At 46.1% G+C, this 16,211-nt stretch overlaps 1 protein-coding gene across 2 annotated transcripts in view; it reads left to right on the forward strand.

The window, feature by feature from the left end:
* The first annotated feature begins 2,042 nt into the window (after positions 1-2,042).
* The window catches only part of MTMR2 (myotubularin related protein 2), a 63,015-nt gene continuing 48,846 nt past the window's right edge, over positions 2,043-16,211 (forward strand). Inside the window, exon 1 of one of the 2 annotated variants that reach the window (XM_042838832.1) lies at positions 2,043-2,125. In XM_042838832.1, coding sequence (XP_042694766.1) covers positions 2,043-2,125 — 83 coding nt within the window. Of the gene's footprint in view, positions 2,126-10,523; positions 10,656-16,211 lie in introns of those variants that run through there. The other variant, XM_042838834.1, reaches the window with a different exon arrangement.

The following is a 16,211-nucleotide window of genomic DNA, read 5'->3' on the forward strand; positions in this document are numbered from 1 at the left end:
TTTCTTAAATTAAAAAAAAAAAAAAGCGAAAAATGGCTTTGACAAAGCTGTGTTTTCAAGTATAAACCAGTTTCAAGCCATCCCACATCGAGCTTGCTCAATCTGAAAGACACTGCAGGGAAGAGAGAGGGAGGAAATTTCACGGCAGCTTAATGCTGTCTCAGGCGGGGCTGCAGCAACCCAGCATCAACATCCTGCTCTCCCTCACCAGTTTGCAAGAGACTCAAAGTGCTCTGGAGTTATACCCCAGTGACAAGAGCAAACCGGGAAATAACAGGAGGAGGTGCATCAACTGACTTACTCTTCGGAGAGCAAATGGGTGATGAGTAACCATTTTACATCCATAGAACATTCAGATTTGTAGAGGATTTATGACGTTTTGAGTTACTGTTTCAAGCATGGAGGTCCCCTGGGAGTCCTATTTATGACGCTGGGTGTTCTCTTGCCTCTACCGACAGACAGCTCTGACTAGCAGGCTTTACTGGAAACCCACCTGCTTGCTAACAGTGTTTTGGCTTCTTGTCTGCCTCACAGAGTCTTTGTCAAAACAGCTATGCATTCAGAAGACATTCACTTGGTGAGAGGGAAGCATCAGCTGCAGTTCCTCCTGGGTCTTTGTAAATAATGCTAAGAGTTCTTCTCTTGCTCATCAAATTGCTCCAGGGAACCAAATGTATCACTTGCCCCTCCTGCAGAAGGACTTGCTTTTTGATAGGGCAGCCTGATCTTGTAGTTGATAACCCTGTCCACAGCAAGGGTGTTGGAGCTCAAAGATGTTTAAAATCCTTTCCAAAGCTAAGCCATTCCATGGTTCCACAACAGCAATCTTTGTAAAGCTTCCTGGGCACAACACAGATGTACTCAAGCTGTCAGACTGGTAACTCCTTCCTTCATGTGCACACAGCTCCAGCACCCTGCAGAGACATGTAATTTGGATCTGGTGCATACACAGCTCCAAACCCAGCGGCTTCTGATGGGATTCTGTAGCACAGGAGCAATTACATATCATAGAGTCCTTAAAGTTGGAAGGGACCCTTAAAGGTCATTGAGTCTGACTCCCCTGCAATGAACAAGGACACCTACAGCTCCATCAGGTGCTCAGAGCCCTGTTCAGCCTCACCTTGAGTGCCTCCAGAAATGGGGCATCCACCTCCCTGGGCAACCTGTGTCTGTGCCTCACCACCTTTGTGTAAAAACTTTTTCCTTATATCCAGTCTAAATCTCCTTCAGTTTAGTTTGAAACCATTTCCCTTTGTTGTATCACCACAGACTCGTAGAGTCTGTCCTCATTCTTACAGTCTCCCCTTAGATACTGAAAGGCTGCTCTCAGGTGTCCCCGCAGCCTTCTCTTCTCAAAGCTGAACAGCCACAGCTCTCAGCCTGTCTTTGTAGAAAAGATGTTCCATCCCTTGGACCCTCCTCTGGACGCGCTCCAACAGCTCCACGTCTCTGCTGTACCGAGGACTCCACATCTGGATGCAGTGCTCCAGGTGAGGCCTCATAGCACAGCGCAGAGGAGCAGGGTCACCTCCCTCGCCCTGCTGGCCGCACTGCTCTGGATGCAACCCAGGATACAGCTGGTTCTCAGGGCTGTGAGGGCAGCAAGATTTCCTTGCTTTTAGCAAGGACTGTCACATCCAGACGCACAGGGGAGAGGCCAGATGCAACCCCTGCTGCTGGAGGGGTTGATCCGCACCAGCTCCGACTCTCCCTCGTCGGGATGAGCACACACAGCACACCCGCTGCCCTTCCGTCCCTCACGCCCCGGGGGGACACGACCACCGCCTCCCTCCACGGCGGTTCTCGGGGCGCTCGGTAACGCCCGCAACCTCCCTCCCTCATCGACCTCATCGCCTCCGGGCTGCAGGCAGAGGGAGGCGGGCGGGCTGCGGCAAAGGGAGCGGCGGCGGTCGGCGCCGCCCCGCCTCGGCCCGCCCTCCCCGCGCGGCACGCCGGGCCGACATGGCCGCTTCCTGCGCCGCCGAGCGCTGCCCCACATTCGGCTGACAGCCGTCCGCCCCGGGGCCGCCCCGCCGCCCGGCATGGAGGAGAGCTCCAGCTGCGAGAGCCTCGGCGCCGGGCGGGCGGTGGCGGCGCGGCCGCCCAGCGGCGATTCCCTCTCCAGGTAACGGCCGCCGCCGCGCCATCGCCCCCCGCGGGCAGCTCCTGCTCCCCGGGGCCGGGCCTGAGGGGCCTCCCGCTGCACGGAGCCGTCGCGGGGCTGGGGGAGAGCGTCGGTGCCGCCGTTCTCCCGCCATGGTGCTCCGCTGCTGCGCGGGGCTCGGTGCGGCTGAGCCCTGTGCCGTGTTATTAACACGTCGTGGGGTTTGTTGAATCCGTGTCGTTTTGTATATCCACTGGCAGCTTTAAGAGAGCCTGATTTTTCAGTCTTAACGACTTTTTAATGCTGCGTGGGTGATTTCCGAGAGGAAATTACCTCTGCGAGGCTTCCTGCGTCTCCCAGGGTATCAGAGAGGTGTGGATGCTGTGACTCAGAAGCACATCTTGCTGAGGCTGTGAGGGTGGGGCACAGGGATGTGGTACGATGCCCGGCAGCTGGAGGGTTCTTCCCCATTCTGGCCGCCTTCTGTGCCCAGGTCAGGGGGCCCTAAGGATCTCTCAGTCCTGCTGGCATGCCTTGGAGGCTGGGTCATACTGGGAACATGCAAGGATAGAGACTGTGCATCCTCCATAGGCTGGCCGTCCTTGTGATACCTTGTGTGTAGTCTCTGGGGGCTGCCTGTGGGTCCTTCCAAAGTATTCCTGCTCCAGGCTGACCAAACCCAGCTCTCCCAGCCCCTCCTTATGGGGATGGTGGTCCAGCCCCTGCCCTCTCAGTAGTCTCTCCTGAGCTCCCTCCAGTGCCTTTAGGGAGATGGAAACTGTATGCAGATCCTAGGAGCACTCTGATGAGTGCTGAGTTGAGGAGGCAATACTTTCCCTGCATCTCCTGGTGTTTCCCCATCCCTTCAGCCCAAGGTGACATTGACTTCTGCTCTGCTGTGCCACCCAGCAGGATCCCCAGGCAAGCAGTGCACACTCTGCAGCCAGAGTGCTTCCTTCTCATGTCCTTTGTGACCCCTTACCTTCATTTCACTCTGCTTCATCAAACTCTATCTGTTTCCGTAGTTTACCTGCTAGATGCCTAGAGGCCTGTTTTCTCTTCTTCCTCACTTCCCCGGTATACTTCTTTTTCTCCCTCTGTGTCAGCTTGGGCAGCTTGGAGCCATCTGAAGGTCAGTCACTATATGAGAGACTGGGACCTGTGGTTGTGGAAACACAGCTTATCTTGAAGATCCTTACTCAGCAGCATGCCCCATACAGATGGAATCACTGGGAAGTGGAGATGGTAAATCTGTCTCTGCTGAGCATGCACCAGACTGTCCTCCAAGTCGTGAAAAGGCCTTAACTTGAACAGTTTTCTTGCGGTGTTAAGAAGGTTATCCAATAACCTTCAGAATTTCAAGGCTCTGCTCCAGCATCTCAAACTTACATAAGTCTGGCCAATTTTTTTTTGTATGTTCCAAACAAACTACCTTTTTCTCTGGCTGATTATTGGAAATTGATGCACCTTTTTCCTATGCAGTTATTAATTAAAAAAATAAAAAGTTCGTATTGAGTTTGGTGCTTTAGTTGAAATGGTTATGGTTAGGGTGAAATTACAAGACAGTAAAATGAGGCTCTTGCAAAGAGAAATGCCTGGTGACCTTCAGAATGTTTTTACCAGCTCTCCCTGCAAATCTGATGGTGCCTGCACACAGTCAGTTTTTCTGTGGATGGGACTGTAGATCTCTTGCTCAATTACTAAGTTGACATTTTAGATATGCAGTGCAGTCTGATTCTGTGTGCCAGAACATTGCCTCTGAAGCAAATACACCGAAGCACATTTGTATGGACATATTTATTTTCCTCCTTTTCTTATTGTGGTCTGTAAGGTAGGACAGCTTTGATCTGTTTACTTATGACGGCAGCTGTGTGAAGTGTTTGTGCTTAGTGGGTTCTTTTGATTGTTTTTAAAAGTTTACTTTGGGAGGATATGAGGAGTGCAGCAAACTGAGAGGGTGCTTTCATCAGCTTTTGGAATCTGTTTTATTAAAAAGGAACAACAACAACAAATGAGTAGAAAGGCACTCACCCAGTGAAGTGTTAGTGAGTTGTGTTTGAATTGCTATGTGCAAAATTTGTAGTACTTGGAAAGGTGCTAGTATTAAATATATCTAGCAGCATGTTCCTTGGATTCTTTCAGCACCTGCTGAGAAGTTAAGCACATTTCATATTTCTAGAGATATTTAAGTTCTGACCCCTCAGTAAGGCACACCTGGTAGAGTTTACCATTAGAAAGGTTGCTCACATGAATAAGCGCCTTAAAAAACATGTATTGGAATGTCTGTCATTCGGCTGTGCAAATGGGATGTGGCAGCGGTGACACTTGACAGTTGCTTTGATATTTCAGTAGACCTGAGTAAGGCACAGTACTCGTGCTCCTGGAGTAAGAGATGGGAATAACCATACAAATGTTACCTTTTTTCTGTTCTACCTATAAAAATATTCCATAAAGTTTGAGGCTCACAGTACAGCTGTTTGTATGCTGCAGAAAATCCTCAGCTCTGGGTGGAAATACTGAGTTGGTTTTGTGTGAGCAGGTCATAGCCAAGAGCAGAAGCGCCCTTCTCATTGTGCTGATAGAGCCATTCTGCTTCTCCAGTCTGACGTGGCTCACCTGGTGCTAGCTTTGGATGGCAGAGCACTGGCTCCTGGTTTCCAAAGGACAGTATTTAGGATTTCCCCTTGGATCCTGTTCTGTGGAAGACAGGTGATCGTGAGCCAACCACTCATAGAAAGGTGCTGTGGCATTCACCTTGCGAGGAGCCTGTGTATGTAGAGTCAGACCAGGAGCAACCACAGGGCAGAAAGGAGAAAGGTAACAGGCTGCTTCTGCGGGTGTCTTTGAGCTGCACTGTGGTTATGTCAGAAGGGCACAGAAGTGCAAGTTTTATTCAGTGGTGTGGACTTCTTCTATCTGTAAAAATGGTTTGGGGATTATGGGGGAGTGATAAATACCTTTCCTCTGTGCTAAGTAATACTTTGGAAAGACTCTCTGTGAAATTAATGTTTTTTAGAGGTTTTTTTTTTTTTTTTTTTTTTTTTTTTCACTTGAAGCTGCATATAGACCTTTGGAATTCCAAGTAACAGCCAGCAGAATTCTGCCATAACCATTCTTTCTGTGAAAGGAAAGTCAGATGTAGCCATGCGTGACTTTAGCAAAGTGCCTGGCTTGAAGAAAAAGGTGATGTTGAACTGTAGGTGTCTAATTTACATTTCATTAAAGGTGAGATAAGGCATTTTGTTTGTGTTGTGATTACGTGTCTTAGTCTCTAAACAAACAAATCTCTGTGTGCTTCCATAAAATGTTCTCAGAAAAAAATATTAAAGTTCAGTCTGAACAACAGACAAGTAGAACTGCTGGGAGCCTTTCTGTTAGGTTCACTGAAGGTAAATTTGTACTGCCTGTGCAGAAGCATGGAGGTGATTGTACAGGAAGGAAATTGCTGCAGGAGATGTCGGTGATTTTTCAATCTCGGTATAAAATGACAGACAGAGATAAGGCAGTGGGCAGATGTTTCCTGCCAGCGTGACTGTAGCAGTGTTTGATGTTACCACTTTCTGGTTGCTTGTTACCACCTCTCTGCTGGCAGTTATCATCCGCAGAGGTCTTTGGGCACAGCGAATCCTGTGCTCTGCGCTTCTGCTGAAGCATATGAAAACAATCATGCTCCTTGTCCTTAGCGTTTGCAGGGATAACTCGGAAAACATAAGCTCTGTGTAAATCAGTGCAGCAAGGTCTGTTGAAGCAATAGCTCCGTGAGGTATGAACTCCTCCGTTCATCTCAAATAAGGTCCTGTCAATACCTGCTCTGATTTAAAGCTGTGTTGAAGAAATTCTTTCCCTACAGAGGAGAGTGATGCTGGAAGGAGTTGGATCTGTAAGCTGTTGGCTGAGGAGGGCTCGCTAGCACCACATTGCTACCAGATGTGTGTGATTTGCTGATGGAGTTGTTTTGTGATGAGTCATTGAAGTTAGAGTTTGAAAAGGAAGGGTTTTGCCAGTTTTGGCATTTAGTAAAATGCGAGTAGCTGTCTTTTTCTTCCTGGACTTTGAGAGCACTTCTTACTTTTGATTTCTTCTATGTGTGCAGCAGGATTTCTCAAGGGTTGTTGCTGCTGAAGACAAGTATGTTGCTTGCTGAGTGTTGATAATGAACTGCTCCTTTGTATCTGAGAAAATTAACACTACACCTAGAAGCAATTAGCAGCTCCAGGCAGACTCATTACTATTAATTTTAATATGAGTGATGATTTATAACGCTTACTTGCAACTAAGGTCCATTCTAAGGTAGGTTTTTTTGGTTTTTTGTTTTTTTCCTCCAAGTACTGTATATTGTGAAGATAAGGAATAGTTTTGCCATTGCAGAATGAAGAGAGTCTGTTGTTACGGTCAGAGGATTTGGGCAGAAAATTAATAAAATAAAGCTGTGGAGTCTTTTTGGGTGAATGGTATTTGCAGTGCACTTGTGAAGAGAAACTCTGACCCTTGAAGAATATGGGAATTGCTTTTAGTAGCAGTCTTTGGCATCCACATTTCAGTTCCTGCTTCTCTTGGCTGATGAGACCTTCAGCCATACATGTTTCCCTTTTGGGCACACACAGATTCCTTTGTCCAGATTCTAAACATTCAGTAAAAGTGCACACGTTCTTTTTTTTTTTTTTTAAGGTATGTTTTCTATTTGAGAATACAAAATACAATTGGCATTCACCTGTTTCTTGCATTCTAATTAATGTTAAATTATTGGTTAGAGGCCTTAGGAGAATTTGGAGTGCCACAGCTCTAGCTGCTGTACAGATACAGAAAGAAGCGTTGGAGAGCCAGGGCTGCTCTATTTTTACCAGTGCCTGGCGGGTCGTTTTACTGAGCTCTTGGACGTGCAGTAGAGTGCTGTGGTTCCTTGCTGAGAGATGGAGCGAAGAGCGAGAAAGTCTAAGAATGAGATGAAAAACTGCTGTGGAGAGATGAGGCCAGATCTGACAGCTGATGAGGAATAGAGAGAGGCTGAGAACACAGCCCTCTGGGGTCCTATCAGGCACTGTCTTTTCTGAAGAGAGATGGTGCTATTATGTTGACTAATAGTCTGTTTGCTAGACAGTTTTGAGTCTTAGGCATAGTTCCTTAACTACAGGCTATTTACAGCAGGAACGCAATTACAGAGCCTGAATTTTAAGACTTGGGATGACCCAGTGATGTCAGTGACACAATTCCTATGTATTATCTGATTTTCCTCCTGCTCTGACTTCATTTATAGGTTAATACTGACCTTCAACTGTTTAGTTATCTAATTCTTATATTTTAATGGTTGCATTTCTTCTCTTCTTGTCCTTGTTCTTGTCGGAAGGTAAGAACTACCTTTAGAAAGGTCCTAACACTCCTTGAATAGCTCATCAGAATCAGTAGCCAGCAGCTTCTTTTTTGTTAACTCGATGTTTTGTTTTCCTGATGGCCTGCTTTAATGTTTATGTTTTTTCAGGTGGTGTAAAAGAGACCTGATCCATACCCCAAAGAGCTCAAGTTACCTGAAAGCTTAGTTGAGCTGGGGGGGAGGGAGAGCAGCAGCCAGCATACATGCCAGAAATGCATCAGAAGCTTTCCAGAGGTTGCCATGATCAGGTGTTACATACAAGGTGTAGTTGTATAAGGGGACATGAAAAAAAGCGATGCTGTAGTTTGTCCATGGGAAAGCCATTCAACCATAAAGAGGGTGATGGGAAGGTAATGAAGTGCTTTGCTTGTAGAGGTGTTAGGGATAATAACCCAGCAAAGGGAAGGTACAAAAAGGATATTGTCACAGTAATTACCCCTAGTCTTCATTTTTAACTGAAAAACATCTGGCTGTTTTATAGCCCCAGTAAGTAGGAGCTAATTGAAGAAAAATTCTGTGAAAGACAACAACAGAAAATCAGTGGAACTTTTCAAGTATTTGTTTTTCCTTTTCCTACCATCTGTAGTTTCCTTTGCCAGACAGTGTTCTCACTCAGTAATTTTCCAGTGATTTCAAGGTAGCTCTTTTCCTTGCCTCTGTTGCCTTTCTGCTCCATGAATTCTTTTCCATTGCTTTCTAAGTCTGATGTATTTAATAATGAAAAACTGTTAGTAGTTTTCTAGTCCATAGCCCCTTCAAAATGATACTCTAGTCATCTTGCTAGCGATGTACAAATGCTCCCACTTGACAGACCTAGCCTTTCTGTAGGCTTCTGGCAGTGTCTCCAGATCCACTAACGTTACATCACCCGATGGTTCAGATTTGATCTGGATCAGGTGTGGGTGTGATCATGTTTCTCCTGTCAGAGAGCACAAACTTATGGTGGTTTTTTTCTTCTTTATTCTGGGAAGATGGGCAACATCTGGTTAGAATAAAACAGCAGTTTTATTTGGATTAATTTATTGTGATGTAAAGAGCCTATGTCCTGGTACAAAGTGTTACACTTGAAATCTTGTTCATTGGTGAAAGGGCAACACATCTTTATATAGCCAAAATTTATTGCTAGCATAAATGAAATCTTGGAAGTCTAATCATTATCAGTCTGGATGCATTTGTTACAAAAAAAAAAAAAAAAAAAAAAAAAAAAAAGATCAGTTAAAACTGTAATAGACTCAGGTTTTTAGCTTCAGCCCCTCTTCCTGGTGCTGGGCTTACCCCTCTCCAGCACCTCTGGGTCCCAGGCTGATGGCATTACTCTGGCCTTGGTGGATCTTACACAGCTGTTAGCATCTGGATCCTTTGCCAGGAAGAATGAGATTCAGGCTGATGGTTTCTTCTTTCCAAAATTTAACTGGTGGAATGAATATACAACTTATGTTCCTTGATGTATCTTACGTGTCTTACATGACGTGTTTTTTGTGCAAGTTGTTTTAGTTTGTGTTTTTGTTTGTTAGTTTCCCTGGCACAAAAGGCACTAATATGTGCATTACATAATATTTGAACTCCTAAACCACAGCCTCATTCGTACCTCTTGCTTACCTGAGAATAAGAAATTCTTGTTATATTAAGAAGTCCTATTGATTTTGATTGATGCCACTCCTTCTCAAAGAGAAAGGTTGCAGGGATGGATAGGACCACACTCATCAGTTATTTCTGCAAAGTCTGCGTGTGGATGAGCTGAAGCCAAGGAGTGAGTTGGTTATGTATGTAACTATAGGAGCTGTCCCACAGAGCTGGACTTAGTGGGAAGTGACTGAAACGTGTGCTACCAGAGATGCTGCCAAAAGATGACTGTCAAAGTCAGCGACTGGGATACCTTTAACAAGTAAAAAACTGATCAGCATCCCTGGTAAAGAAATATGTGGAATCCTCTTCTTCCGTTTTACCCAAGTTGGCTTTTGGAGTAGGCTTCTCTTGAAAATTCAAGCTGTTTTCTTTATTCTAGTAATGGACATTCCACTTCACCGAAAATGTTCTGTTGTGTATTCCACCTTCTGCTTTCATCTCTTGTAAAGAAAGATACAGATCTCCTGGATAAACTTTGTCTCATCTCGCTGCAGACCTTTCTGATGCACATCTGTGCCAGTTTCTAGATTTCTTTTTGTAGACAATGGGAATGAAGTGATTCATCTCAGTTTTATCCCCAGCAACTGCAAGGAGAGCCTACAGTAATTCAAATGTGAACACCTACACAGAACTCCCTCCTCATCGTGCTTAAGGGTCAAAAAGTGCACTGAATTTGGCTTGTTCTCCACTCCAAAAAAGGAAGGAGCTATTAACTTATGTTCTTCCTCTTTTCCATGTTAGCTAAATCTGTTGACAACTGAAAAGAGAGCAGAGATTTATAGCCTGGTTTTCTCATATAGCCACGTTTCCTCATGTATCAGTATACATCTGTCTACTTTGTTCTCCGTTAGTTTCTGTAACCTTTGGACAGTTTTAACTGCATTTGTCAGAGGAGTAGAAGTAATAAGTTATGTCACATTTTGCATTTAAGCAAAGGTGGAGATGGCAAGGGTATCCATGTCAGTTTTTCCATTAATGAAAATGCTTGTTTCTTTTTCAACATAAGGAAATACCTTGATGAGAAAGATGTCATGAACATGTGGAAACTTCTCTTGAATCAGACTTCCATCAAGTTGGAGAAATATAGAAATATATAACCTTTTGTCTCCCATTTTTTTGCATTTCCTTCTTTTCCTGTGCTTTCTCTGGTGCCTGCAAAATGCTTTGTTCTGTTGAAAACAAAGCATATACTAACTTCTCTGCCCTGTGACTCTCATTTTCTGGAAACTAGAATAGAATCTAGTTTGGATTCCCTTATCTCCCTAATAGGTACAGAAAACCACCCTGCCCTCAGCAGGGTCAGTGCACTTCATTTCAAATAACTCAGCTGAGCAAAAATAGATGCCCACTGTGACAGAGATTAATCATTTCCTAAGCTTCCTTGACTTGATTTCAGTTGAGTAGTTGGGTACACAGACACCTATAGCATGTACCAGAAGGAGCTGAACCTGTCCAGCCTTGGTTGTTCCTACTCATCGAGTTACTGAAATTTCTGCATAGTCTGACTTCTGCAAGTCTTAGGAAGAAGTGGCTATGACCAGTGGCTAATCACAAAAGGTAAAAGTACATTTCAGATGCAGTGGAACTGATGTACAGAAAAAAAACATTAGCATGTAAACTTTTCATGTCTCATATCGTTGTTAGATGTATGACCTTTGTTTTCAATGTGTACCTATGTATGACTAGCCAGGGGGTTGAGCATGCAGAGCACTTCGGCTAATCAGGACTGTAACAGGGGCTGATAGCTGCTGAGCTCTTAGGAAACCAGGCTTTTATTTAGAGAATAAATGGGATTGAGTTCTTGGGAAACTTGGACCCAGGTGTTGGTGTGGAACACGGGGACTTAGAAGGATTGTAATCTGCAGTGATGCTGGGCTCTCTGAAAATTGTTACAGAATACAGGTGCTCAACATTTATGAAAACCTCCTGTGTTATCTTCGTTCGAATTTCTGGAAATAAACCCCCCAAGTTATTGCATACTTGGTAGTATTTTAGCTTTGTGACTCCACCAGGGACCAACTTCATGCAGAGGCTGTGTGGCTGACAGAATATTGTTGTTTCAAATCCTTTTTTGAGCTGACTCTGGCCAAGCATGCTGTTATAAAGTGTCTTTGAAAGCATATCAAGGTGTTATGCCGCCTCATTTTTGCTGGGTGATGCATGACTCTTCAGATTGCCTGTATTTATATGTTCTTTCCTCCTTTTGATTATTTGCAGTATGGGAACAACTCCTGTCATTGATGAGTAAATTGCTGGTATTTTTAATTCCTGTGGGTGTTTGGTTTATTAGGGTGAGGGGGTTGTGTGGCATGTGTTTGAAAGAAAATCAGAACATTTAACAGTACATTTTTCTTTCTTACTAAGGTGTTTTTTAAACAGGGAGATAAAAAAGAATCCAAAGAAGAAACGAGACAGCACGTGAACTGTAGGAAGTATACATGTATTGTTTAAACCAAGCATAATCAGTTCTTAGTTTGTAGATAGAGATAAAGGCACTGCCAAAATAAAAGTAGTAAAATAAATCTGTCTTTTTATCTGTATTTCCTTCTTGTCCTAAGGTGAGTACCTTCTCATGCAGGTATTATTTCTATTTCTTGATTAAGCTAGTATTTCTTAAAAACAAACAAAAAAAATACCCAAAACAACAGCATTTTAAAACAAGCAAACAAAATATTTGAAGACATTGCTGTTTTCTGTTCTTCTGTTTCTCTTTGCTCTCAGACTCTTATTGCTGTAATTGTAGCTTAGCATGAGGCTGTCTGAATTTGTGTCAAGAACTTGGTCATTCTCTACATGCCTGTTTTACTCTGATTTAATATACTTTAAAGGAAGGAGGTGGAAGCTTATATAGTAAATACCATAAATAGCAGGAGTAGTTTTGAATTGTGTTTAGGATTTCCATAATGACTTTTGTCTGTATTCACATATAGGAGATAGCAACGCTGTCCAGAGCTCTTCTCTGCACAGAATATCCTGAGCTCTGGAATTGGCTTATTCCACTGATAGTCCTGTAGCACCAGGAAATCACAGAATCACAGAATGGTTTGGGCTTCAAGGAACCTTTAAGATCATCCAGTTCCAGCCCACGGCTGTAGGCAGGAATACCTCCCACTAGACCAGGTTGTTCACAGCCCCATCCAGCCTGGCCTTCAATGCCTCCAGAGAAGGGGCATCCACAACCTCACTAGGCAACTTCTTCCAGTGTCTTACCACCCTCACAGTAAATAATTTCTTCTTGATATCTAGTCTAAATCTACCCTCTTCCAATTTAAAGCCATTCTCCCCTCGTTCTGTCACTACCTGCCCTTATAAGAAGTCCCTCTCCAACTTTTCCTGCAGGCCCCATTCGGGTTCTGGAATGATGCTATGAGGTCCCTCTGGAGACTTCTCCAGCCTGAACAACCCCAGCTCTTTCAGCCTGTCCCCATAGGAGAGGTGCTCCAGCCCTCTGATCATCTTTATGGCCCCCCTTTGGGCCTGCTCCAACAGCTCCATGTCCTTCTTGTGTTGAAGGCGGTAGTCTAGGTGGGCTCTTATAAGAGCAGAGTAGAGGGGCAGAATCACCTCCCTCGACCTGCTGGATTTGGGTTCCTGAGTTGCCTTTTTGCTAGTGAATGTCATACTGCATCAGGAGGACTGTGGTTGTGACACTTTTGACCAGTGCTTGAGCTGGTCAAAAGGAGAGCTGTGAGGTGGGATAAAGCCTGAGAGACTGCTGGCTGGATGTCCTGGAGATGTGGAATCCTAAAAGCCTAGAATATCTTGAGTTCAAAGGGACCCACTAGGATCACAGAATCATAATGGTCTGGGTTGAAAAGGATCACAAAGATGAACACGTTCCAATCCCCTGCTATCTGCAGGGTCACCAACCACCAGACCAGGCTGCCCAGAGCCACATCCAGTCTGGCCTTGAATGCCTGCAGGCATGGGGCATCCACAGCCTCCTTGGGCAACCTGTTCCAGTGTGTCACCACCCTCTGAGTGAAAAACTTCCTCCTAATATCAAACCTAAGAATAGAATAATAGAATAGTCAAAAATTCTGTGTTAGAAGGGGCCCACGAGCTCCATGCCGTTCCCTCGGGCCCTGTCACACAGAGCAGAGCTCAGCGCTGCCCTCCGCACCCTATGAGGAGTTGCAGCCACCATCAGGCCTCTCCTCAGCCTGCTCTGGGCTGAGCAACCACGGACCTCAGCCACTCCTTATCCTTCTTGCTCTTTAGGCCCTTCACCATCTCAGTAAATCTACTTTGGATGCTCCCTAATAGTTTTTCGTTCTTCTGATATTGTGGTGCCCAGATGCATTGCTGATCTCCCTGAGGACCTTCTGTCTGTCACTGTGTGGTGTTTCTTCAAGCCTGAATTACTGGAACTTCTCTACCTCAACCATGTTTTCATGACCCAGAAATATTGTTTTCTCAGAGGAGTTCTTGGAGTTCAGTTCTACCCTCAGAGCATCTTAGATTTTGAAACAAAGGCTCTGGCTCCTTCTGAATGGCCCCAAAAGTAGAGCAGTAGCCTGCTGTGTAGGAAAGTGCAAGGTCTGGAGCACGGGCCTTGTGAGGAGCAGCTGGAGGAGCTGGGATTGTTCAGTCTGGAGAAAGGAGGCTCAGGATCTCTATAACTACCTGAAGGGAGGTTGCAGTGACCTGGGGGTCAGCCTCTTTTCTCGTGTAACTGGTGATAGCACTAGAGGGAGTGACTTCAGGCTGTGCCAGGAGAGTTTTAGGCTGGACGTTAAGAAATACTACTTTTCTGAAAGAGTGGTCAGGCGCTGTAATGGGCTGCCCAGGAAGGTGGTGGAGTCACCGACCCTGGAGGTGTTCAAGGAACGTTTGGATTCTGTGTTGAGGGACATATCTTTGCTCTTCAGGAAAGATAGGCAAGGAAGGCGGGGTGATGGTGTGGCTCTCTACGTCAGGGAATGCTTTTACGCTACTGAGATTATGACTGGGGACGATAACGTTGAATCCCTATGGGTAAAGATCAGAGTAAGGGCTGACAAGACAGGCACCCTGGTGGGCATCTGTTATAGACCTCCAAGTCAGGATGAAGAGACAGACAAGGTATTCTATAAGCAGCTGGCACAAGCTGCACAGTCGCCTGCCCTTGTCCTCATGGGGGACTTTAACTTCCCTGACATATGCTGGAAGTACAGCACAGAGGAAGCAATCTAGGAGGTTTCTGGAATGTATAGAGGACAACTTCCTGATACAGCTGGTCAGAGAGCCCACGAGAGGAACTGCCCCACTAGACCTGCTGTTCACAAACAGGGAAGGTTTGGTGGGAGATGTGGAGGTTGGAGGCTGTCTTGGACAGAGTGACCATGAAATGATAGATTTCTCGATTTATGGTGGAGCCTGGAGGGGGAATAGTAAAATTGCTACCTTGGACTTCAGGAGGGCGGACTTTGAATTGTTCAAGGGACTAATAGGGGGAGTCCCCTGGCATTCAGTCTTAGCGAGTAAAGGGGTCCAAGAGAGCTGGTTGCTCTTCAAGAAGGAAGTCTTAAGGGCGCAGGAGCAGGCAGTCCCCCTGAGCTGCAAAATGAGCCGGCAGGGAAGAAGACTGGCGTGGATGAATAGGGAGCTATTCCTGAGGCTCCGGGAGAAAAAGAGAATCTACCGCCTGTGAGGCCATTCAGAATGAATACAAGTCGTTAGGATGTGTAGAGGTGAAATCAGAAAGGCAAAAGCCCAGCTTGAATTTAACCTAGCCACTGGGGTGAAAAGGAATAAGAAACTCTTTTATAAATACATTAACAGTAAGAGGAGGACAAAGGAGAATATCCACTCTTTGCTGGATGAGGCTGGGAATGTGACCACTGAGGATAAGGAAAAGGCAGAGGTTCTGAATATCTTCTTTACGTCTGTCTTTAAAAGTCAGACCAGTTATCCTCAGGATACCCCTCTCTCTGACCTGGTAATCTCGGCTGGGGAGCACACTAACCCCCCTGTGATTCTGAAAGAAACAGTCAGAGACCTACTGCTCCAACTGGGCTGCCACAAGTCGATGGGGCCAGATGAGATCCACCCGAGAGTGCTGAGGGAACTGGCGGAGGTGATAGCCGAGCCGCTTTCCATCATCTGTCAGCGCTCCTTGTTGACTGGTGAGGTCCCAGAAGACTGGAGGCTTGCCAATGTGACTCCCATTTTCAAGAAAGGTCGTAAGGAGGATCTGGGGAATTACAGGCCTGTTAGCCTGACCTCGGTGCCAGGGAAGGTTATGGAGCAGATTGTCTTGAGGGAGATCATGCGGCATGTGCGGTGTGACCGGGGGATCAGGCCTAGCCAGCATGGGTTCATGAAGGGCAGGTCCTGTTTGACCAACCTGATCTCCTTCTATGATCTAGTGACCCATCTGGCGGATGAGAGAAAGGCTGTTGATGTGGTCTACCTAGACTTCAGCAAAGCCTTTGACACTGTCTCCCACAGCATTCTCCTGCAGAAGCTGGCAGCCAGAGGCTTGGATGGGTACACTCTTGGCTGGGTAAGGAGCTGGCTGGAGGGCCGGGCACAGAGAGTGGTGGTAAATGGAGTCAAATCCAGCTGGCGACTGGTCGTGAGTGGTGTCCCCAGGGGTCAGTGCTGGGGCCTGTCCTCTTCAGTATCTTAATTGATGACCTGGATGAGGGCATCGAGTGCACCCTCAGTAAATTTGCAGATGACACCAAATTGGCTGGAAGTGTGGATCTGCCTGGGGCTTGCGAGGCCCTACAGAGGGATCTGGACAGGCTGGAGAGCTGGGCTGAAGCCAATGGGATGAGTTTCAACAAGGCCAAATGCCGGGTCCTGCACTTCGGCCACAACAACCCCAGGCGACGCTACAGGCTTGGGGCGGTGTGGCTGGAGGACTGCATAGAGGAAATGGACCTGGGGGTAATGATTGATGCTCGGCTGAACATGAGCCCACAGTGTGCCCAGGTGGCCAAGAAGGCCAATGGCATCCTGGCTTGCATCAGAAGCAGTGTTGCAAGCAGGAGCAGAGAGGTGATTGTTCCCCTGTATTCAGCACTGGTGAGGCCGCACCTCGAGTACTGTGTCCAGTTTTGGGCCCCTCACTGCAAGAAAGATATTGAGGCCCTGGAACGTGTTCAAAGGAGGGCAACAAAGCTG

This window comes from Centrocercus urophasianus, unplaced genomic scaffold (genome assembly GCF_019232065.1).
Source record: "Centrocercus urophasianus isolate 14NV4802_14NV808 unplaced genomic scaffold, USGS_Curo_1.0 seq_9, whole genome shotgun sequence".
NCBI classification, from domain to species: Eukaryota; Metazoa; Chordata; class Aves; order Galliformes; family Phasianidae; genus Centrocercus; species Centrocercus urophasianus.